This window comes from Humulus lupulus, chromosome 1 (genome assembly GCF_963169125.1).
Source record: "Humulus lupulus chromosome 1, drHumLupu1.1, whole genome shotgun sequence".
In the NCBI taxonomy this organism is placed as follows: Eukaryota; Viridiplantae; Streptophyta; class Magnoliopsida; order Rosales; family Cannabaceae; genus Humulus; species Humulus lupulus.
This window is the reverse complement of record NC_084793.1, coordinates 20,498,256-20,524,068: the sequence shown is the minus strand read 5'-3', so window position 1 is coordinate 20,524,068 and position 25,813 is coordinate 20,498,256. Positions and strand designations below refer to the sequence as shown.

The 25,813-nt window shown below is 35.5% G+C and overlaps 1 protein-coding gene and 1 pseudogene across 1 annotated transcript; both read left to right on the top strand.

Annotated features, from left to right (window-relative positions):
• Nucleotides 1-25,813, top strand: part of LOC133788612 (probable amidase At4g34880) — a 75,407-nt pseudogene that overhangs the window by 30,060 nt on the left and 19,534 nt on the right.
• LOC133794227 (probable amidase At4g34880) lies at nucleotides 7,687-9,867 on the top strand. Its single transcript, XM_062231467.1, has 5 exons — nucleotides 7,687-8,217; nucleotides 8,512-8,726; nucleotides 8,867-9,106; nucleotides 9,229-9,427; nucleotides 9,508-9,867. The coding sequence occupies exons 1-5, from the start codon at nucleotides 7,687-7,689 to the stop codon at nucleotides 9,865-9,867; spliced, it is 1,545 nt and encodes a 514-aa protein (XP_062087451.1).

Genomic DNA, 25,813 nt, shown 5'->3' with positions numbered 1-25,813 from the left:
ATGTGTAGAAAAGTTTGGGTAAAAAATGATATTTTTAGACAAAGGGGACAAAAATGCTTTTGTTGGGCTCAAAAGGGTGGCTGGCTGCGAAATGGGCTACGGCAGGTGGCTGGGGCAGCTACTGGCGTGGGCCTTGTTGCTGGCAGTTGGGGCAGGCGACTCATGGGCCTGGGCTGTAGTGATGGTTGTTGCTGGGAAGATCCTGTTGGTTTGTTGAAGGAGCCAGGCGTGGGAGGCAGGGGCTGAATGATGAGGGGTTAGGCGGCTGTGGAGGCTGGCCGAATGCTGTGGACAGCTGGGAAAGAGGCAAGGCAGGTGGGAGTTTGGCTGAGCAATTGAAGAAACCGTGGGCTTCAGCTGGGACGTGGGCCTGGAGAGAGGCGGGCCCAGGTGCTGCTGAAGGTTGCTGGCAGCAGGGGCTTTGGGTGGGCCAAACTTCTGGCGAGCCTACTGAGGGTGAAATGCCATATTTCAGCTATTTCTTTCAAAATTACACATTTCTCTTCTTTGCTCTTATTAATTTTCAAGCACCAACAATAGACTAATTTCCTACAAAATAAATATAAAATAAATCATAATACAATATTTTCAACTATAAAATAAATTAATTTAATTCTTTGAAAATATTAATTATAACTTAATTTATATTTAACATTTAAGTTCAATAATACAACATTTTTTTACCACTAACTTAACAATAATAATTCAAATAATTAACTACAACATTTTACAACAAAATAATTATAAAAACACAAAAAAATATAGAAAATCAAAATAAACCTAATAAATTCGAAATTACTTAAAAACTTAATAAATCAATTAAAAACTCAAGAACTGAGCAACAATTAGCACACACAAAATGGTAAAATAACTCTATTTTGTAGAGTTATCAGAATCCTTTGGGGAGCACCACATCCTGGATGTGCTTGGCGCAGGGCTCATTTTCCTCTTCTTCGGAATCAGACTCTCCTCCCTCCTGTTTGCGGACCAGGCGGTCCGTGACCTTTTTAAGGCAGCCAGCTATTCCATGAACTTTCTGGCTGTACTATCGTCCAGGGGAACTTTCTCGTTCCTTCTGTTGTTGATCTTATTTCTCAAATCGCCTCCTCAGGGGCAGATCTTCTCCTTGCGGGCCCGCTCCTTTCGAGCGTTCAACCCGTCACGTAGGTCAACCCGGGACGTGTCATCCCCGGAGCTAAGGGTGTTCGACTCGTCATCATGCTGGCGTCCTCAGTGATCTTTATTCACTGAGGCGCTTGGGCGAAAAAACCGTTCCCGTCCAGTCTACCTTGGGGCAGGCCGGGCCTGATACCTTGCTGGCGCGTCCCTTGCGGATTAATCGGGTGGTCCTGTTCTAGGACGGGACGCACCTTCTCTTTCCTAGGGAGTGAGCGGGGTTGGTCCCTGCCTTCTGGACGGGAGGAATTTTTCTTTGGGGGTTTGTTTTTCCCTCCGGGTTAGCTGCTTTGGCCTTCCCTTTCTCTTGGGCCAGGTTAGTTGGGCCCTATTCGAGAGCTGGTCCCGGGGGAGGAATCGGCCTCGCATTCTCGGGCACGTTATTCCTAGCCTGCGGAGCAGGCGGTTGTGTTCCCGGAGACAGAATGACAAGAGGACTAGCCGCCAATCCTTGGGCAGCTATGAAAGCTTGCAGGGCCTGGAGGGATTCTTGCATCTGTCGAGTTACTTCTTTTTGTTCGGCAATCCTGGCCTCTTGGTCCAAGACGTGTTGTCTTAGTTTGGTCACCTACGGGTCCTCCTAGTTGGGGTCTACTTCCTCTAGGATCGCTGGATCCTCAACTTCGAGATCATGGTATTCCCCCTCATTCCTCTCCTCTTCCTCGTAGTAATCTTCCTCATAATCTGCCCCGCCCACATAATTCTGTGACTCATCAGGCTGGGGCGTTAGATAAGGTAAGTCCTCAGGTTGGTTATGAGGAAGAGGTTGGCTGGGCAATGGCTCTCCATTACCTTGTTCTTGGTTAGTATGATCAATAGTGGTGTGTCTTGTGTTCACCATTGTTGTAGATGTTGGAGATCAACTCAAGCTTTCTTCAATCTCTCAATGAAAGCACCAAAATGTTTACCCAGTTTTTCAGAAACTAGAATTATAAAAGATAAGAGAGTTTAAAAAGAAATGATTTAGAAAATGCAAGCAAGGATTTTACGTTGTTGGGGCGTTAATGAGCCTTAGTCCATGAGTCAGTCGTATTAGAGCTTAGAGATCTTTCGACAATGGAGTTTTCTGCAAGTTTGAGTAGAGTAATTGCTTACAAGAAAAAATCTGGGCCCCTTCCCTAGTGCACCACTGTTCATATTTATAGGCAAGCGAGTGCACTGGGCTTGGGCCGGACTAATCCGGGCCCAATAAGGGAATAAATGTCATTTGCTCTCTGATGGAGACTTAATACAAAGGATTGAAGTATAAAACATATATTAACCAGGGCCCATTAGGCCAGCCCAAACATAGCCACACTATAAGACTCGTGACAAACTGTTGCTCCAGTCTGGGTGTCGTGGGCTACGAAGAAGATTTGGGGGACAAGATCTGTCAGTGTAGTGGCAGTACAGTTCTGAACCGACGACGTACATTCCCGATGTAACCTCCTTTGCAGGTTAAATGTAATGCTCCAAATTTCCTAATAAGGTTTAGGACCTTGATTAGGAGGCCGGGAGGGCCATAATTGATTTATTATGATATTTAATGATTATATGCATGTTTACGTGAATTATATTATTATATGATGGTGAATGCATGCATGTGGGCTCATATGTTAATTATGAGGGTAATTTGGTAATTTGGCCACTGTGGGCGTAATTGTATATTTTGGGTGCATGGTTGTGATTAATTAATATAGCCACATCATAAGGTGGATTGGTTCGAGCTAATCGACATGAGACGATCATGAGATGTAAGTGTTCGGTCTAGTCATAACGGGTTTAAGTTCGGGGCTCGGGGTGAGTCTCGGGGTGAATTTAAAGATTAGAGCATTACCGGGAATTAAAGGGTAATGGGGTATGATTTATTGGTATTTGGGAATATTGAGAATAGCGGGAATTGGGAAGCGTTAATTATGATTAACGGGACAAGTGAAAAGTTCCAATTCTACCCTTGAAATGGTTATAGAGACTTTAAGTGACTTAAGGGCAATTTGGTCATTTGGAGTTTGGATATATATGACTAAGGAGGGCTGTAGAAAGAACAAAGCCAAAACAGGGGTTTTCATCTTCAACCCGTACACCATCCCTCACCATCTCCTCTTTGGTGTTCTTGAGGCCATCTTGGGGTTTTGAGCTAGGAAATCAAAGGTGGTAGCTAGGGAACTTGTTTCAACCATTAAAGGGGATTCAAAATCGTGTTTGAGGTAAGATTCAACCATTAATTTCTGGTTTATACTCTGTTTTGGGTTTAAACTTTCAGCTTGTGATTTCATAGTAAATAGTTGGAATTAATGGAAGTTTAGTTGATGTTTAACTTGGGTTTTGATGTGGGTGAGTTGTTGATAATGTTTAGTGGTTAAATTGGGTGTTAGGTTGAGGTTTGGAACCTGTTTGAAGGGTTGGTTCCAGGGAAAAACGCAAGGGAAAGCAAGCTGGTGCTTGCTGGTTTTGGTAATGGGTCGCGGCACGGCTGTGGTGAGCTGCAGCCTACGTGCGTTTTTGTGAAGGGTTTGGCTCTGTCAGGAGGGTGAGTCGCGGCGTGTCTCTGGTGAGCCGCGGCCCATAGAGGCAGATTTGGCCATAATTTTTGACTTAGGGATGCTTACCATAGGCCTCGGGGTTGATCCTAGTACCCGGTTAGGCGGGGATTGATGTCCCGGAGGCTAGATATTGGTTTGGGAACTTATGTTGATCATTTTTATTGATGATACCTTATATTTGGTTATGACTAGGTGACCGCTAAATGACTAAAAGTTGATCGTTCTCAAAGGTCGTTTCTTTTATTAATTCTCGCTCGAACCCAAGGTAAGAAAACTACACCCCATATGTGACATGCATGGCTATGATTGATGCATGTTGGATGTTTAAATGTAAACATTGATAGCATAATGAATGCCTGGCAATCTTGCCCATTTGCATATGATTATTATTGAGGCATGCTAGATGATTAAGTATGATGCATGTGATGCACGAGAAACATATGATTAGGGCATGCCATGAATGATGAATATGAGGTTGGCCAGAGCTTGAGTCTCTGAGTTTGTGCATGATCATGATTATGCTAGCAACTGTTTAGTAAGCATGCTGAATGCCCTATTCTTGGATAACTGGCATATGATACATATTGATAGCATTGCTTACTTGTGCATGGTACTGACTAATTAGTCAGATTTGGCAAAGGTGCTAGTATCAACTGTGAAGCTGTGACTCATTAGTCAGGTTCGGCAGTGGTACTGGGCACTGGTCTCGTTGCACTGACTCGTTAGTTAGAATTGGCAAAGGTGTTAGTATCAACTATGAAGCTATGACTTATTAGTCAAGTTCGGCAGTGGTACTAGGCACTGGTCACGTTGCACTGACTCGTTAGTCAGAATTGGCAAAGGTGTTAGTATCAGCTGTGAAGCTGTGACTTATTAGTCAAGTTCGGTAGTGATACTGGACACTGGTCACATAGCACTGAATTATTAGTCAGAACGGTCTTAGCGTGGTTCACGCAAGCCAACGGAGATTAGATCTAATCGACCATCAGCATTGAATGACTTAAAGAGCATTAATGCCAGACCGACCTCGAGGGTCGATGAATGAAATAAGCACTTGGAGGCTAGTGGCTTACCTAGCAGCCACTCTCTCTCTTGAATCATGTGATGTTCACTCATTGGTTTGAAAGTTTTACGCTCAGTGTGATTATAATGATAATCACTTGATAATGTTTATGTAAAGTGCTATGTTTTATTGCTGGGCTTCGGCTCACGGGTGCTATGTGGTGCAGGTAAAGGCAAGAGGAAGCTAGACCATCCTTGAGTTGGAGAGCTTAGGTGATGACGTGTACATATGCAGCTGCTCGTCCTCCACAGCCAAGGTTTAAAGTGGAACTAGGGTTGAACCCTGTTTTGCCGCTTAGAACAGCCTGTTGTAAATATTTTCTGTAATAAGCTCTGAAATTTCTATTTTCGGGATCCCAATATATTTATTAAACGTTCTAGTGAAACGTTACGTCCTAATCAAAGTTTTTATTCCCTAAACCGCTAATCATACTTAGTTCACGATTTTGGCCAAATGACTCGGTTAGCGAGTTTAGCACTATTTACAAGGCACACCGTAACGGTCCCAAGAGTTGGGGCGTTACATTAAATATGGGGACATAGCTCCACACTTCTTGGGATGATGTCAGCATCGGGGATACTTTATCACGGCGAACTCGGCCATCCCACCTAAGTCCGTTTACCAACATCCCTCTTCATTTACCAGGATCCCGGTTTGTTTACCAGGACCCGGGTTCATCTACGGCGATCCCGGCCTAATCTCGGACCTGGGAGCCACGACCTCTTTTACCGCATCTTGGGAGACATCCCGGGACGCGGTCCCGGGTTTATACAACATGCCCCGGGGACGGTCCTAGCTTATAGTCCCGGATGCCCTTTGGGCCTTATCGAGACTTGGGCTGCCGATATTCGTTCTCTCTTCGTCTACTGGGCTTGATCTGGGTTTTATTTCCCTGGAAGGCGACCCATAAACTTAGAGTGTGGATCTGTACACTTGGGGAGAAATGGGGATAATAGTAATAAATAAAACTAAAACACTTACTCACCTTAAATTTAATCTTCAAGTTAGTAACCGCCAATTCAAAACCAAAATACTGTCAAAACAATAATCATCCTAAAAAGTTTAAACAAAAATAAAGTATTAAATTATTGAGTTTATATATAACTGGTAGCAAACATATTTAATATTTAATACAAACTAAAATTTAAAACATATTTATACAAATGACTCTTTGAACAAAATATTAACTTGATTTTTTTTATAACAACAACATATTAATTTGGTTTTTATTCAACAGCAAAATATTAACTTGATTAATACACCAAATAATTATAAAAAATAATAATATTTTATAAAATAACAAAAAATTATCATTTTATTAATATAATAATATTAAATTCTAATTAATAAATAAAATTACCATAACATAGTCGGAAGATTCATACTTTTTTAAAGAGTCAAATGCCACTCCAAATCAAGATTATCAACCTTAAAAACTTATACATTATCAATATATTATCAAAAATATAATAAATCCGAAATAATAATAGCAAAAAAAATATAAAAAATTATACGAACTAATATTTAACGATCCACACCTATTTCAAAGCTCAAAACGTGTTTTGATGTTGAAAATCCATTCAAAAACCCAAAACAATGGGTATTTTCGACCACCACTCATACCCATTACAAAATGAACAACTTTTTCCTCTCATAACTAAATATAATCAATTTTCTATGATCAAGATGAGTTTTTTTAGCAAAATAGATGGAAGAAATTAGAAGAAACCAAGAAAAATGATGGAAAATAGGTGAAACTCTTTTATCTCTCATAGTGGTAATTGAGGTTTTCGGGTCTGTTTGCGTTTCAGAATGAGGAGGCGTGCATGTGGAAAATGGTTTTAAAGATTTTTAACTTCGGTTATTACGAAAAGACCGAAGTTAAAGGGTACCTTTTAACATCGGTTTTTTTAAAAAGACTGAAGTTAAAAGCTCCGTTCTATTATCTTCAATAAAACCGAAGTAATAGGTTAATTTTTTTAAGAGTCAAACCAAAAGGCGAAGTTAAAAATCCGTTAAAAGCTTTAATTTCGCTTTTTATGTAAACAATTATATGTATAAAAACCGAAGTTAAAACTTATTTTTGTAGTGGTGTACATTGATCTAAATTAAAGATATATATATAGTTTTTAAATATTTTCCTTTGATATGGTTAAGGAATCTCCTAGAGGACCTTTCCAAATTAGTAATGCCACACATTACAAACAACCCATTAAGTCCTAAACAGAATCAATTAAGCAACATTTACCGGAATCGGACGGCAAGGGCTAAGAAATAAGCATTCCTCCATTCATTTTTTACGATTTAGTATTTTATATTTTAATTGCTTCACTATTTACTTAAAGGAACTGATATTCGAATATTCCGAGAGAAACATAGATATAATTTTTCTATAGCCGTTTTCCATGTTTCGTTGTTGTACTCTATCACTACTACTTAATCATGTAATTGAACTGTTGTACTTTATCAAAGTAATTACTTCAGAATTTTTTTTTAAAAAAGTAATTACTTCAGAATTTCGTATATGGCCATTAAATCATCACATTATCACTGGTTTAACTCTTTTTTATACTCGATCAATCTAGGTACATGCATGCATAGTCAATAAAATAACAATTAAACTAAACTACCAATTGATTATAAATTGTTGTTCATTGCGACTTTGCGAATTCCAATTATTATATTATCAAGGTATAATTACTTGAATACTTCCAATACGGCCATTAAATCATCACTAAATCGCTTTCATTATCAGTAGTACTTTAACTCTTTTTTATACTCAATCACTCTAGGTAATGCATGCATAAACAATAAAATAACAATTAAACTAAACTGCCAATCGACTATAAATTGTTGCTCATTTCCACTTTGCAAATTCGAATTATTATATCATCAAAGTATAATTATTACCTGAATACTTCCATTATGGCCACCAAATTATCACCAAAACACTTTCCTTATCTGCTCACTTCATTGCTTCTAATACTTCTATCGGAGTCCGTAAATGGTTTCTCAATCAAAGAAGCTACAATTTATGATATCCAACAAGCCTTCAAGCATAACAATCTGAGTTCGAGACAACTCGTTGAGTTTTACCTCGAAGAAATCTACAGACTCAACCCGGTCCTTAATGCCGTGATAGAGATCAACCCAGACGCGCTTTACCAGGCAGACAAGGCTGATTACGAGCGAAAAAACCATGCTTATGGATCCTTTTCAGGGATCCATGGCATTCCCGTTCTTCTTAAGGACAACATTGGAACCAAGGATTATCTTAACACCACTGCCGGCTCGTTCGCATTACTTGGCTCCGTCGTGCCACGAGACGCAGGCGTCGTGACTAAGTTAAGGAAAGCTGGAGCTATCATATTAGGGAAGGCCAGCTTGAGCGAGTGGGCTGGCTTTAGGTCCACCATTGCTCCCAACGGCTGGAGCGCTAGAGGTGGCCAAGGAAAGGTAACGAGTGATGTTATATGAGTATTCAATATTTTTCGTTATAAAGTTTAAAATAGTGCTCGTACACTATATTCATATATGCTAAGAAAGTTTATCTCCGGCCAACTGAGACTGGTGGATATTAAATCTTATAAACTCTCCCAAATTCTTTGTGATGGTGTACATATTAAGAAGACTATGCTCAATGAATTTTAATACTGATAATATTTAGAATATTAGTCTTTGGATTCTAGTACTCATTGCTAGTGGAGTTTGAAACTAAGGCCAAGTGGGTCTGTGATAAAACTTGTGCAGAATCCCTACGTGCTATCGGCGGATCCTTGTGGGTCAAGTAGCGGGTCGGCCATATCGGTGGCGGCTAACCTTGTGGCAGTGTCACTGGGAACTGAGACTGATGGCTCAATTCTGTGCCCTGCAAGTTTTAACTCGGTTGTGGGCATTAAACCAACTCCTGCGCTCACTAGCCGAGCAGGGATTATTCCAGTCACTCCTAGACAAGACACTGTTGGGTATGTAAGCTTTGTTTTAATATTTTTGGAGTAGACAAAAAAAATAAATAAATAAATAAAAGTACTTGCGTCCACTTATATTTCAACTTGATTTTCAAGTAAATAGTAATGCGCAATATTATTGGTGGATTTTAAAACAGGGTACTAGGGAGGTCAGTGGCGGATGCAGTTTACGTGCTTGATACTATTGCAGGCTTTGATCGTCATGACACCTCAACCAAAAAAGCATTGAAATTCCTTCCACATGGAGGCTATAAACAATTTCTTAACTCTTATGGTCTCAAGGGAATGAGATTGGGGATAGTGAGAAATCCCTTCTTTACTTCTGGAATTGGATATCGCCAACTTCAAGCTTTCGAGTATCATTTCCAAACACTAAGGCATGTAAAACTATAAATATATATATATATTAATACACACACATTAACAAGAAATGTACATTGTTGAAGTTTTCATTACCCAAAAAGCATATATAATAACAATATTTTGTTTTACATTAAAGGGAAAGAGGCGCAATTTTGATTGACGATCTGGAAATAGCAAACATTGATGTTATATTGAATTTTACATTGAGTGGAGAAGCAGTAGCAACACTGGCTGAGTTCAAACTAAGTATAAATTATTATCTATCAAGCCTGGTGGTTTCCCCTGTAAGAACCTTAGCAGATATTATAGCCTTTAACCTAAAGTACTCAGATTTGGTAAGTACAATTTTATGTTTGATGAACTAATCTCTTTCTTGTTGCGGAATAGTAATTGATTTGGTTTGCTATGAATTTAGGAAATGACTCAGGAGTTTGAGCAAGACATATTTCTGGCCGCCCAAGCCACAAATGGGCTTGGAAAGGCTGAGTTAGCAGCAGAGCTTAATTTGAAAAAATTGTCAAGAGAAGGATTGGCTAAGTTGATGTGGGAGAAGAAGCTAGATGCTTTGGTGAGTCCTGGTGGAGTTGATATTAATAGAGTGCTTGCTATTGGAGGCTTCCCTGGAATTAGTGTCCCTGCTGGATATGACAATGAAGGAGTGCCCTTTGGCATCGTCTTTGGAGGACTAAAGGGGTCTGAGCCAAAGCTAATTGAGATCGCATATGACTTCGAGCAAGCTACTAACATTAGGAAGCCTCCTACTTTTAGACCTTGAGTTTTGGGATCCACACTTGTGTTAGATGTCTCTTAGCATTATTCAATATAGAAATACTATCCTCTATGCAATGCTTCTTTTCATAGATTTGCGCATTTATGTATTACTCTTAGTAAGGAAATAAATTTCTTGTCAAGAGCTCCTTTGTTATTTGCTTTCAAGAAATCCTTTCTTATCACCCTCGTTGAAGAATATTAATACTATGGGTGAGTTTGTTATAGTTGTATTGTGAGAAAAAATAGTTGTACTGTGGAGTAAAGTAACTGCAGTTGCACTGTGGGGAAAAGTTGATGAGTGTTTGGTAAATTAAATATATTAAAGTGTTGTGAGTTGGAAAAGCTGTAGAAAAGTATTTGGTAAAGTATATAATTGAAATGCTATTAAATATTAAAATACCAAAATAAATGTTATATTTTTGTTATCTTATTAAAATAAATTCGCACATACTAAATAAATTTTAATATTAACATTGTATCTATTTAAATATGTTAAAATGAAAATATATTTTTGATAAGGCACTAATAAAGTGATCATCAATATAAATGTTATATTATATAATACACAGGTATAATTATACATATATTATAACTAGTAACTCTAGCTAAAAATCTAATTACAATGATCATAGTATAATAATATAGTCATGATAATCACAAATGTGTAAAAATTAAGGCGTGTTTGGTAACACTTAAAAAAATAATTTTTTTATTTAATTAACTAAAAATTTAACAATTAAACATAAAACAGTGTTTAATAACTCTATTTTTATTTATTATTTTTAAAAATTTTAATTAAAATTTATTAAATTTTGAAAATAAATTTTTTTTCACTTTCAAAATTTTTTTTAAACTGTTTTTGACTTTTTTTTTTTTCTTCACTTCTTCAAATCAACACCTCATTTTATATTGTTAAAAAAAAATAAAAATAAAAGTTATCAAACAAAATTTATTATTTTTTGTTTTTAAAAACAAAAATAGTTACCAAACATATTTTAATTTTTTTAAAATAAAAATAATATTTCCATTTTTGTGTTTAAAAAATTCAAAAACAAAAATTTTACAAAACACAACCTAAGTTATGCAAAACTCTCATTTTTTATGGGCTCGTTTGGTAAAATATTTTTTTTTTGAATTTTTTAAACATAAAATTGGAAATATTATTTTATTTTTGTTTTTTTATTTCTAAAAAATAAAAATATGTTTGGTAACTATTTTTTATTTTTGTTTTTTAAAAAAAATAATAATAATAAACGTATTTGATCACTTTTATTTTTATTTTTTGTTTAACATATGAGGTGTTGATTTGAAGAAGAGAATAAAAAAATTAAAGGAAAAAATGAAAATTGTTTAAAAAAAATTGAAAGTGAAAATTTTTTATTTTCAAAATTTAAAAAATTTTAGTTAAAATTTAAAAAAATAATAAATAAAAATAGAGTTATCAAACACATTTTATGTTTAATTTTTAAATTTCTAATTAATTAAATAAATAAACTATTTTTTAAGTGTTACCAAACACCCCTATGTTTTTAATTATTTCTCCTTTTTTTTTTGCTAAGCATGAAATTAATGTGTTGGATAAATTATAATTTAAAAATACTATGAGATGCAAAAATAATATTATAGCGTATAATAATTTCTATATTAAAAAATTATATTAATGTGGTTTCCTAATATAAAATTACCAAAATAAAAAATGTTTAAAAATATATAATAAATATAAAAAAATTTTTAGAACAAAATAAAAATATTTGAGATTCAAATATTATTTATGTTATTATCATAATAATTTATTTTAAATATTTTAATTTTTCTTAATATATAATAAATAAGTAGAAATATTTAGATGAAAAAACACATTTATAGTATAATTTTTTCAAAAAACATTTTTTTAGAAAAAACTCAAAGTTGGGTTGTGTCGGGTTTAGTTTTTAACGGTACCTTATGTATACATTCTTTAATAAATTGTTTTTTGACTATTTACCAAACACTTGCACAACTTTTTGGGAAAATAAATTCTAGCTTCTCTAAAAATTGTACCAAACTAACCCTGGATGTAGTCTAAATTCTCAAAAAGGCTAATATTTAAAAAAGAAATTATTCAAAGAGACGACTGTGGTACTTTTAAACACCCAGAAATGTTGACCTTATATATAAGTGGGAAAATCAGGTGCACATAATTGGTTTGCCAATTAGAATTTTCAATTATGCCTTTAAAGTAATCAAACCAACGTTATAATTTTCAATTAAATAAGCGGGAAAATGAATAATAGGACATCTATAATCCTATTGTACAAGCAAAATGTAGTACTACTTACATAGCTTTCCGTGGAAACAATGTGCTTGGGCACTTATCCACACTTATTTTCACTATTGACGAAAGTTGTTATTATTCTCTGAAAATATCAATACAAAATAAGACATTGTTATCATTTTTTTAAAAATAAGTTTACTTAAACTTAAATTTCAAAAGGTAGGTTTTACGTTATTTTTCTATTAAAAAAACTACATACTAAAAGATAAAGATTCTTTCTCAACACTTGGTAATGGTTTGGGCATCTCTAGCAGTCACTTGTGAGAGAGGCCTAGGAGGCTCACAGGCGCAAGTATTTGTTTTTGGGCTTCATAGTTTTTTTGTTTTTGTTGAGAAATTTACATAAATATGGGAAAAAGTAGATGAATTTTTATATTTATAGGTAAAAAAAAAAAGCAACAAAATACGATGAATTTTTCAAAAAGAAAAAAATTTAAACATGGGAATCCCATAAAATATAAAAAATAAATTATCATATTTTTATACAAAATGTTAGATTAAATGAAATGTATGCATATGAACAATCCTATATACATGTAGGCGGAATTAATATATAGAATGAACATATACAAAAAGTGGATCGAATATTGTATACCTCCAGCCATTGCAATTGATAACTCCGATCTAGCTTTAGATCTACAAAAGAAAACGAAAATAATTAGAACGAGTACTCGGGCTTCCAAGCTCTCACTAACTCTTTTAGATAGAGTTACTGAAAGTCAGAATGAGTAGTGAGTTTGGGGACCGGTACTCTATACTTATAGAGTGAGACCTACCATCAGAGTCTCTGCCACAGATTGAGATATTTTCTCAATCAGTTGGGATATGAAAAATCGGGTAACAACAAAATCAGGTAACAAATAATGTTGACCATTAATTAGAATATTTTGTCAATAAATTAAATATTGACTTTAATATATTAAATCAATTAGTTGTAACAAATTGATTTTATATACCATTTAAATAAATATTCTAACATTCTCCCACTTGGTCAGCATTTAAATTAATGTATTACTTAAGTCCGACGATCATCCCTGTTAGATAATAAACACATGAATCATGGCGATAGGTCCTCTTTTAATGGCGCGTATTATCTTCTATGTATTACAATATATTTATTACATAACAATGTAATTTATGTGGCTATGTACTCAGACGAATAAACCTTATGTTTATTCAGATCCTATGAAGATAAAATTTTCTCAAATAAAATTAAGATGCGCATAAATATGAGAAAACATCAAAATAAGAGTTTCATTGATAATAACTTCAGTTTGTACAATAAATTTACATAAGGGAACCAAGTCCAATGTTCAATACATGATCCTTGAATTTATGAGGTGGCAAGCCTTTCGTCATAGGATCAGCAATCATCAATTCAGTGCTAATGTGTTGAATGACCACTTTATTTTCTTTAACACGTTGTCTCACAGCTAAGTACTTGATGCCGATGTGCTTGCTTCGACTACCACTCTTGTTGTTCTTAGCCATGAATACAGCAGCTGAATTGTCGCAAAACATTCTCAATGGCCTAGATATAGAATCTACAACTCTAAGGCCTGAAATGAAACTCTTTAGCCATACACCATGCGATGTAGCCTCAAAACACGAAACGAACTCGGCTTCCATAGTAGAAGTAGCAGTCAAGGTCTGTTTGTTACTCCTCCATGATATAGCTCCACCGGCAAACATAAACACGTAACCAAAGGTTGATTTACGTAAATCAGTACAACCAGCAAAGTCTGAATCTGAGTAGCCAACTACTTCTAGGTTGTCGGTTCTTCTGAACATGAGTTTGTAATCCTTAGTACCCTGAAGATACCTCATAACTTTCTTTGCAGCTTTCCAGTGGTCTAATCCTGGTTTACTCTAAAATCTTCCTAGCATTCCGACAGCAAAGGCAATGTCGAGTCTTGTGCACACCTAAGCATACATCAAGCTTCCAACAGCAGAAGCATATGGGATGTTCTTCATTTCTTCCTTTTCAAAATCATTCTTTGGACACTGGCTCAAATTTAATTTATCACCCTTAACGATAGGAGCAACACTTAGTGAACAATCTTTCATCCGAAATCTCTCTAAAACTTTGTTAATGTAGGTTTCTTGAGATAGACCTAAGATACCTTTGAATCTATCTCGATGGATCTTAATGCCAATGACATAAGACGCATCACCCATATCCTTCATCTCAAAGTTCTTTGAGAGAAATTGCTTCACCTCATGTAGCATGTCCTTATCATTGGTTGCAAGAAGAATAACGTCCACATATAAAACAAGAAAGCAAATCTTACTCCCACTGACCTTCTGTTATATATATTGATCCATGACATTCTCTTCAAATCCAAAAGAAGAGATGACATCATGGAATTTTAAATACCATTGGCGGGACGCTTGTTTTAAACCATAGATTGACTTCTTAAGCTTGCACACCAAATGCTCACCATCACTAGAGGAGAATCCTTCTGGTTGTTTCATGTATACCTCCTCCTCTAGGTCACCATTTAGGAAGGCAGTTTTCACATCCATCTGCTGCAGCTCTAAATCGAAATGAGCAACTAATGCTAGGATAACTCTAAAGGAATCTTTCTTAAATACCGGAGAAAAGGTCTCCATGTAGTCAATTCCTTCTTTTTGAGTGAACCCCTTAGCAACGAGTCTCGCTTTGTGTCTCTCAATGTTGCCTAATGAGTCTTTCTTTGTTTTGAAGACCCATTTACACCCAATAGCCCTCGCCCCATTAGGCAACTCAACAAGATCCCAGACTCTGTTACTCTCCATAGAATTCATTTCTTCGTTCATGGCATTGTACCACAGTTCCGATTCTTTGCTATTCATAGCTTGTGAAAACGTTTCTGGATCATTTTCGGCTCCAATATTGTAGTCAGATTCTTGCAAATACACAATGTAGTCACTAGGTATCGCCGATTTTGTCGTCCTAGTGGATCTTCTTAAGGCTACACCAGCAGGCTCTTGGGGAGCGGGTGGTTCAACTTGTTGTTAAAAAATTATAGGCAACTCTTGAACAAATTGATCCATTTGAACTTCATCATTGACTTGTGGATCTTCAACAGTTGGTTGTGGTGGTTCAACATCCATTTGGACTGCAAGGGTGTTATCAACCACAATCAATCTTGCTCTTGAGGTGGAGGATTCTGAAGGATCTTTCTCAGAACCTAAGTCCTTGGATTGATCACTCCCACTAATCAAGGCATTTTCAAGAAATTTTGCATTCCTTGATTCCACATTCCTAGTGCTATGAGATGGACAATAAAACTTGTAACCTTTATACCTTTCAGCGTATCCAATAAAGTATCCACTTATGGTCCTTGGGTCCAGTTTCTTTTCTTGTGGATTGTATGCCCTAACTTCATATGGGCATCCCCAAATGCATACATGTTGCAAACTTGGTTTCCAACCTTTCCATAATTCAAAAGAAGTTTTGGACACTGCGTTGGTTGGAACTCGATTTACTATGTACACGGATGTCTTTAGAGCTTCCGTCCACAAGGATTTAGGAAGTTTAGGGTTGCTGCTAAGCATACTCTGCACCATGTCCATCAATGTTCAGTTTCTCCTTTCTGCAACACCATTTTGCTCGGGTGTATCGGGCATGGTATATTGGGCAACAATCCCATTTTCTTGAAGAAACTTTGCAAAAGGATCAGGTGCTTGTCCATCTTCAGTGTATCTACCATAATATTCTCCACCACTATCTGATCTCACTATCTTAATTTGCTTGTTGCATTGTTTCTCTACTTCAGCTTTAAATATCTTAAAGACATCTAATGCTTCGCTTTTGTTATGAAGTAAGTAGATATACATGTAGCGTGAGTAATCATCTATGAAAGAGATGAAGTATTTCTGACCATATGAGTGTTGGAAAAAGCTTATACAGTATCTTTATTTATTTTCATGTATATCTAATATTAAACAAATTAATACGAGATAGCCTAAAACATGTTTCTAAAATTGAATTCAAAGAGAAACAAATAATATAATACTTACAGTATACGCAGCGGAATTAAGAGTCCTTCCTTCAATTTCTCTAACTCTTGTATCCTCTCTGTCGCAGAGTATTATGAAGAAACTGAACCGATCTTCTATTTTCTTCACGATCTTCCAATGTATCCTTAGAACCACCTAGACTAGTGTGGGCAATTCTCAACACATGAGATAGATATAGAGAGAAGAAGAGAAAATAACAAAGTGGCTTAGAAAAGGACTTGTGTTTAGAGAGAATATAAAACTATCAGAAAATCTGACTTATGACTTATCTGTCGTCTCTGAAATCTTCTCTCTAAGCACTCCTTTTATAGACTCAATTAGGTCATTTAATTTAATTAAAAAATCAATAAAATAACAGCCATTTAGAAGCCCTAGGTCGAAATTATCATGGGCTATAGGCCCGTGAAATTTCCCATTTAATTAAAAGCCCATTGGACTTAAAATCAAGGCCTGTATTATTTTCTATTGATTTAATTAATTAAATAATTATTTAAATCCTTTATCAAATTAATTATTTATAATTTGAACCTTGATTTAAATTTATTTATTAATTTAGATACCAATTTATCTTAATTAATAAATCTGCCATAATTTCTCTTTTCTTCTCAAAATTACACAACTCTGTGAAACTATCCAAAATTGACCTGATCAACTTTGATAATTCTAATTGATGATTAAATCAATTAATTGAGACTATCTAGATGATTTTATCCAAGGTACAATGGGGACCATGGGCCTATGAAATAAAGCTCCAATAAGTTATCATAAATTTAACAAATAAATTTACTAACTTATTAATTCATCGTAACTCCACTATAGACTTGGAATTGCACTCTTGAATTCATAGAACGCTCTATAACAAATATAGACACGCTATTAATTATCCATTGTTACAACCATAATTGTCACTCAATCTTCTATAGACGGTCTACAATGAGATAGGACTAAAATACCGTTTTACCCCTCATTGTATTTTATCCTTAAAACACTTAGTTCCTTGTAAATGATATTTCAGTAAACTAATTTAATTACTAAAATGAGATCTCTATCATTTAACACCTTGAACCAAACTAAAAGGAAACCATCATTTCACTTCTTCATCAGAAGCTATAGATGTTCATATCTATGATTAACACTCCCACTCAATTATACTACCGAGTTCCCAAGATGTAAGTATGGGCTAGTCCGTAGGGTAAGCTGGTAACGAACAAGTCAAAGAACTCAAATAATACAATCAGTTAGAATACTAACCACTCAGAATTGAGATTGAATTGACCTATGGTCAACTATATGATATGACTAGAATAAATAATAACGGTATGTTTACTTATCTTATCAACTGTCAATATCGGTCCTGTCCGATGTAACAAATACATCCGATCTTATCTACTTTGCTAATGTTCTGGAAAGAACATAACACTGTAATGTGTAAGTAGATCATATCGTAGATTGGCAAGTCAGTGTAAATCTGGTGCACTGACTAATCTTAGGACTAACTTATTTTTTAACATATAATCATATTTATATTCCACTGTGATTACGTCACTATAAATAAGATTAGCTATATGCTCAGGATTTAATAGAAGTTTATATTAAACAAATAATCATGAAAATAAAACATGTGAGCAAAGTGATTGACCAAGTCAAAAAATGATTTCTATTTTTTTATTGATAATAAAATGAGATTACAAAGAATTTGAGTTTTAATTAGGGCATAAAACCCCAACAATGAGTCCATGTCTGGACTACATATATCAGTATGTATGATTTCTAATAGGTCAGAACTCCTATGGACACCACTTTTCTTAGACTTGGAGGTATGCTTTCCTTTAATGCAATCCACACAAGTATCAAAATCAGTAAAATCTAAGGTATTGAGTACCCCAGCTGTCACTAACCTTCTAATTCTATCAATGGAGATATTTCCCAATCTTCGGTGCCATAATGTAGAGTAATTCTCATTCATAACACATCTTTTATTGCCAGCGTGAACGTGCACAGTATTATAAGCGGTATTTTTTTGTAAATTAAGGCAGTAAAGACCATCAGACAAAATACCATTTCCAACACATTCAAATTTATTATATAAATTAAAAGTTTTGTCTGAAAATCTAAAGGAAAAACCAAAAGGTACAAGTCTTGAAACGGAAATCAAGTTTCTAGAGAAACTTGGTACATAAAATGTCTTTTCTAACTTTAAAACAAAACCGCTACTTAAAACTAAATGACACGTTCCAATGGCCTCCACATGTGAGCCCATCTTGTTTCCGGATAAGATGCTTTGCTCACTTCCCACTGGCTTCCTTAGGTTTTGTAAACCCTGCAAGGAATTTGAAATGTGAATTGTTGATCCAAAATCAATCCACCATGTGTTAATTTTAACATTAGCCATATTAGATTCATAACATACAAAGGAAATTGGATTACCTTTGTCGTCCATCCATTTCTTGAACTTGGCGCATTCCTTTATCGCATGTCCCTTCTTTTTGCAGAAGAAACACTTGATGGAATCCTTCTTTATATCGCCTTGGGGAGGCACTTTATTTTTCCCCTTGTCCTTCTTGGATGGTTTGCGTTTCTTGCCTTGGGTGGCCATGTGAGCACTTTCACCTTGTTCCTGCAGGAGTCTTGCTTCTTCTTGAGCACACATGGTTATCAGTTCATTGATACTCCATTTGTCCTTATGTGTGTTGTAGGAAATTTTGAAAGGCTCGTATTGAGGTGGAAGATGGTCAAGGATGTAGTGGACCAGGAAGGTGTCAGGAATGACTACATCAAGCTTCTTCAGTTGAGCAGAAATGTCCCTCATCTTTGAAATATGTTCTCTAACTCCTTTAACACCAGTGAGTTTTGTGGATGAGAACTGGTGGATGAGGTTGTTGTAAAGTGGTTTGCCCGAAGTGTCGAACTGCTCATCGATCAGTTTGATCAAGTCTTTGACTTTCTCAGGTTGCTCCACCGATCCACGCATTCCCAGAGGGATCTTGGACATGATGAACATGATGCTGAGGCGATTGGACCGCTCCCATTTTTCATATAGTGCGATCTGAGCAGCAGTGCTCGCAGGGATTGCAGCAGGTTCGTCCTTCCTTATTGCGTAGTCCATGTCGGTGCAACCTAAATGAAGAAGAACTCGTTATTTCTAGATTTTGAAATTCTCACCCCTAAGCTCAGGAATTTCGGTAAGGATTTTAGCGAAACTAGAGGATGATGAAGAAGCTGCAAGAATAGGATTAGAAACTTAGATTTTGAAGATTGAGGCTTAATGAAGTCATGTTTTACCAATGTATAACATGATGAATGATGAAATTTTATTAAACAAAAATTGCCTGTGGGCTAAATTTTTAATTTAATAAAATTGGATGTAAAAGATGATATATTATTCAAACGAATTATTTGGGATAAATTAAGGTTTGATACTTCTATCTTTATTAAACTTTATGATAAAACTATTAAATTAATTATCATAACTCCTGTGGGTAAATTAAGAAAATTAATTTAATATATTATCCTAATTTATTATATAAATATAATATAATCCATGTGAGGTAAAATTATTATATCTATATAATCAATCATAATTTTGTCCATTATGTGATCCTTTCAAATTAATATATAATTTTATATAATTAAAGATGTTGTGGCTACTCCCTAATTATTTAAAATTGTATGATTCACTAGACATTATGTTTTAGACTCTAGGAAGACCTAAGAAAAATTTCATTATAACATAATAGGAAATCACAGAGAGTAGTGCTCCTAGTGTGGTCGTCCAAAGATCATTAAAAATCGTTCTAGATTGAGCATTTGTCTCAGTTTCATGCATTCTTATGTCAATCATCTTGATCGCAATGAAGATGAGGTGTATGTCCCACGACACCTTTCTGTGTTTCAATCTCAATGTCGTCCCCTAACAAAGGGAACTCTCAAGCCTCTCGACCGTGCGACTCATGAAATTGTTGAATGGTTCATATTTGACAATTCTCCTGTTACACCCAGATTTCGAGCCTTAAGAATTGTGATCTCGAAAGCTGGATTCGTCAGGAATGGACTCGTAATGTCTGGAACACGTGTTCGCAACCTAGGCACCGAGCCTACAAAGCAGGGGCAACTTCAAAGATGGTAGCCTCGAAGCCCTCACAAGCTCGAAAGACAGACATCGAAGTACGTCTATTCTCGGATGACCTCGGATCATGGGTTCCGAGCCTGACATAAGTATGAGCTCGAAGCCATATGATCTCGGGAAAATGCTATAGCTCGAAAGTCATTAAGTGACCTAGGTGAACACGGCACTGAAAATATAGGTTGATAACTTTGAATATCTTAGTGAATCATTTAGGAGAGACGCAGTCTGCATTCATTGCTGTAAATCCCCTATAATCAAGGGATATTTATTATTCAGTTATACGCTCCCTGATCTTCAGGGGACGTTTCCTTGTATATAGGATTACAGGCTTTTAATGCCATTTAATTTATTTACATATACAGAATAACTTCCCGAAATGTGTGGGATAGTATTCAGAAATCTTCTCTATAAATAGAGGGGTCATGCACCATGAAAAAGGGGCGAATTTTTGTGATCGTGGGAGAAACTCTGGAGAATTCATTCTTGAAGAATGTCCAGAAATCATCTTAAGTTCTAATAACAAAGACTCGTGGACTAGGCAGAGTTAACTTCTGAACCACGTAAAAAATCCCATTTGTTTTATCGTATTTTCCTGGCCATAACTACTTATTGTTTTCATGCTCTTTATTCACTGTTGGCGAAAAACGGCGTCAACATCTCCCAAAATTCAGGCTTACTTTATAGTAAGTTTGTTCCCTTTGAATTAAAATTTATGTTCATTCCAAATTGTTTTATCGAATATAGTAACACCATTCAAATTCACAATGAACACCTAGAAGAGATCAGACTGAAATACCCGGATGGTGATCATAATCTTTTACACAAGAAATTTTTTCGCCCGTGGTTTCATAAAAAGGTACAAATGAGAGTACTTTTAAACTTTCATTTTTGTAATGATATTTTTTTTCATTCTAATATAGGTTTATTAATTTATTTAAATATATGACTTGCACGAGCTTGGATCTTTAGAAAATGGTGATGAGTTGCTAGCTTTAGCATCTGGGTTAGATCACTTGGCAGCCTACTACGAAGGTTGTATAGTGAACACTGTTCGATTTATGGCATACGAACGAGATCAAAAGTGCCCCACATAGAATAGTGGAATGTCTGTTGCCGGAACAGAAGGTTTTAACTATTATGGCACGCTTCTAGAAAAAACTGATGTTATTTTTCACTAGTGCATATTCAGTGGCATTGTTTCGGTGCAAATGGTTTAATACTGATCCAATAATGAAGAAAACAATCACTGAAAATAATATCACTAGTATAAACGTCAATGGCGAATGGTACAAAGATGAGCCGTATATAGTTGCTAAGCAAGTATTCTATCTCGATGACCTACTTAGAGGTCGACACTAGAAAATTGTTGAAGATGTCAACCATCGTCAAATTTGGGACATCGAGGACGATGAAGCTAATGTTGATGTTGATGTTGTACATGACACAAGCTCATCAAATTTTGTGTTGACTGTGGATCTTGATCAGTTTGTTATGGAATCTCATCAACCTGCAACATATATTGGTATTATACAAAATTCGCCTACTGATCAAGTGGATGATAATTTCATAAATGACGACTTAGGCGAAGAAGAAGTCGATGAAGAAGATGAATTGCTAGTTGATCTTTGTGAAGATGATATTAATCATGTGTCTCCGATTGATGTCAATTTAATAAATGATGAGAGTGATAGTGATTATTCTATATAGTTTTTATATTTTTGTAATAAAGATAATGCATTAAAATATAATAGATAAGACTTGTAATCATTTTGTTCATTTCCATTGGTGATATTTGATCTTTGTTGAGGATGAGTAGTAAAAGTTAATTTGATACTAACTAATCATTTTTGTTCTTAAGTACAATATGAGTTGATATAGCCACCTATCACGGTGGAGATGGTGGTGGTCTAGACCCGCCATATCCTAGTAGGGTACCTTCCTCCTGGGAGTCAAGTTAATAATAATTTTCAATTTTTGGTCACAACTTGAAAGCCAATCTCAACGAATGTTTAATTTATATTAATATTACGAATTTTGGTGATTGTTGAAAATATGGATAGCTCAACAGCCGAGAAGAAAGGGTCGTGGCCTTGCTAATAACATACCACTTGAAATCCGAAGGCGGAATGCCGGGAAACCACTAGATCTTCAACTTGATCCTAGGACAGACAAAGTGGTTAGGATGGAGGACCAAGCTTTTGTCTGTTAGATAGGCCTCCAAGTCACCATGTTGTTGTCAGGAAATTACTTGGATTTTGCTGATGTACCTCAATAATTTAAGGATCAAGTCGTACAAAAGATGAAGGTAAAAAATTAGAACATGTCTTATGGTCTTACTTTTTTATTATAATCATTTACAAACTCAACTAACGTGTTATTTTTTTAATGTAGCATTTTTATAATGTTGATGGTCATCCAGAACCCGAGATAATTATGAAAACTATCTACACAAAGATGCGCAAAAGATATTCTGAGAGAAAGAACTCAGACATACTCACTTCCAAAAATATTACTCTAAACCAGAAGATTTGAAAAGTGTCATCATTGCCCCACCTGACCATTGCACCAAGGAGAGCTGGAAAGATATTGTTCAGTTATTTTTTAGCCCAAAATTTATTGTGTGATCCAACCAAAATCGTTTGCAGCTAAGCGTCACCAATTTGTAAGTAAAAATATTAATTTAATTTAACAAAATTATACTTTCTAACACACTATCTCTACATTTGTATAGGTGAACCCTGATGAAGATGTTATTGATACTTGGAAAGATAGTCATTTGAGAAAATCGACAAAAGCTTTTGTCAACGACGCAGGTCGAGAAACTTTTGTGTTATTATTTTCATAAAACTATGTTATTGTTGTGTTTCTAACACTTTTTATGAACAAGAAAAAATGACGCAAGAGCTTGAGAAGGCACAACTTCAAAGGCAGTCTCAAGGACCGACGGATGGATCTGAAACTGGATTTGGTATTGATTCCTCGCCGGTCGATCAATACAAGATTATGAGTAAAGTGCTCGGGGAGAGGTCTAACTTTCAAAGAGGAGTGGGTTATAGCAAAAAGAAAGGGGAAAAAAATCAACTTTCAGCTCCACAAGTCAAAGTCAGCTATAGAGTCCAAGAACTTTACTTAGCTAAGTTAAATAGTAGTATAATAGTAATAATAGTATTATTGTTATAACTGTGGATTTTTGGTTCAGACCGGGATTTATTTGGACACTCGTAGTAGTACTTGTAGATTTTCTAAGTTTAACCTATAGTTTAGGAATATTAATTTTAACCTAAGGTTTGATTAATATGACTGATATTGAGGGTAATATTTATTATATTATAAGGTTTAGATAAGAACCAATTAGATATTAGCACATGTTATGTATGGGTTATTAATGATTAAGTATTTTAAGGATTAAATTTATTAAGGGTAAAATTTGAATGCTCTAAGGTCAGTCAACAACTTTGAAAATGTTAGAGGGCTTAGTCAAGGCTGTTTACTCAATTTAAATTAAGCTAAAAATGTGTAATTTCGTGTTTAAATAATCAGCGTATGCCGATATATCGCAGCTATAGGGGCGATATATCGCAGCACGAAGATACGAAAAATACGAAACGTTGCACGATTGCCTCAGGCATACTGGCCCAGGCGATATATCGCCCCTCTCAGCACATTTTGAAAGTTTTCAAAGTCGTTTCCCATTCAAACCTTCAACCTCTTGATAAGTCCAGCACATTTTTGAACGAGTCTTCAGCCTCTGCTGAACGATAATTCAAATTATTTTCACTTAAAAAGCCATTATTTTTATTCAAGTTAAATGAAGATCTCTTCATTCCTAAACTCTATAAATAGGACCTAGTACCCAGCCATTTATTCATCTATTACTCTAAGTTCAGAGGCTGCAAGTTGCTAGGTGAGTGTGAGAGTGTAAACACTTGGGTTGGGAATCATAAGCTTGATCATCATAAGCTTATCAAACACTTGGGAAGTAAGGTTTTATAAGCATTTCGGTTCAAGGTTTAGATTGGTCTTACAAATCTTCAAGGTATTTCCACACTCTAGTTCATTGGTATTATTATTTTATTTAAGTTCTCATAGTCTTCTACTCAGCCTTCTAACCTTATTCTTTATTTTGATTAGGAAATCTAAGAACTTGCACATAAGGTTTTGGTAAGTATATTCTCAATAATATAGCCCTCCCATTCCTTTCATTTCTTTTCTTCAAAGTACTCAGTCTGTTACAAATGGTTTTTAGGAGTGTTCCAAAGTCCCAACTCTGTCCTCATATCCCGGTAATTATGGTAAGGAAAATAGGATAGGATTTATGTGTTATATGCTTTTATATGTTATCTTATGTTTTTTTATGTTATGAAATATGTTATGATTGAGTATGTTTGTAGGCTTGGGCATATGACCTATATGACTAGCAAGCCCCAAATAGATTGTGGGCATATGACTTGCTTAGCTAGCAAGACCCCACTAATCTAATGGGCATATGACTTGTTTAGTCTATGGGACCCTAAGTAATAATGGTCATTATAGTATGTATGTGATATAAGTGTTATGTTATGTTTTTATGTTTTTATTAAATTTATGTATATGGACTATGTGTTAGATTTTTCCTTGCTGGGCATTAGGCTCACTCCTTTTTTGTTTATATGTGCAGGAAATAGTCTTAGTGGCGGGAAAGGTTCTTGGAAGCTTGGAGAATGTGTATTGAGGCGGAATGGATTCAAGAGCCGAGCGTTTCGATTCGAGGATGTAGTTTTGTTTCTTATGGTTTTTACATGTATTTTTCCGCATTTTATTATGTAAATCTCTTTTTAATTATGTCATGTTTTGATTTTAAAACAATGGGATCCCATATCCTACTTGATATTTTATGTAAGGTTTAACTTTTATTTTTTACAAGTTTCTTAATAAAGTTATGGTCTTTTCACTTGTAAAGATTTATTAAGGATTAGTGTTTATGTATAGTTTTTGTTAATGGTCCAAAAGTCTAGAGTAGTTGGGTCATTACATTAGCCCCAAGCCCCGCCTGCTCATACGCCCCAAGAAGACATGGCTACTGTGGCGGAGATGATGAAGGCAATGTGTGATGAGCTCCAGATGGTAAGATCTGAACAATGTCCATCTGGTAACCCTCAGCATACCAGTTCTCTTTATGACTCACGGTTTGACAGCCTTCTGCAGCAGTATTTACCATCACAACCTGAAGTTGGTATATCTTCTCAAAGTCCACCTTCTAGGTCGATGCCACAACAACAACATTTTCATCCACCTCAATAGAATTCTCCTAACATGTATGGAGGCACATCACAACAATTTCAGTACATGTATGGACGCTCCTCCCAGTCCCCTTCTCTTTATTACCCTAACGTTCCTAGAGGGTCTCAGACATCATATCCTAGGCATCGTGAGTTTGGAGAATCATCGCAGTAGCCTAGGTATGGTCAGTTTGTGAGTTCTTCGCAGCAACCGCAGCAGAGGTATGGTTAGTTTGAGAGTTTATTG

What these genes read in the sequence shown, in the direction of transcription:
- LOC133794227 (XM_062231467.1), top strand. Translation starts at nt 7,687, where the DNA reads ATGGCCACCAAATTATCACCAAAACACTTTCCTTATCTGCTCACTTCA. An exon ending in CCTAGACAAGACACTGTTGG is followed by an intron (nt 8,727 to 8,866) that starts GTATGTAAGCTT and finishes ATTTTAAAACAG; the next exon opens with GGTACTAGGGAGGTCAGTGG. An exon ending in ACCTAAAGTACTCAGATTTG is followed by an intron (nt 9,428 to 9,507) that starts GTAAGTACAATT and finishes CTATGAATTTAG; the next exon opens with GAAATGACTCAGGAGTTTGA.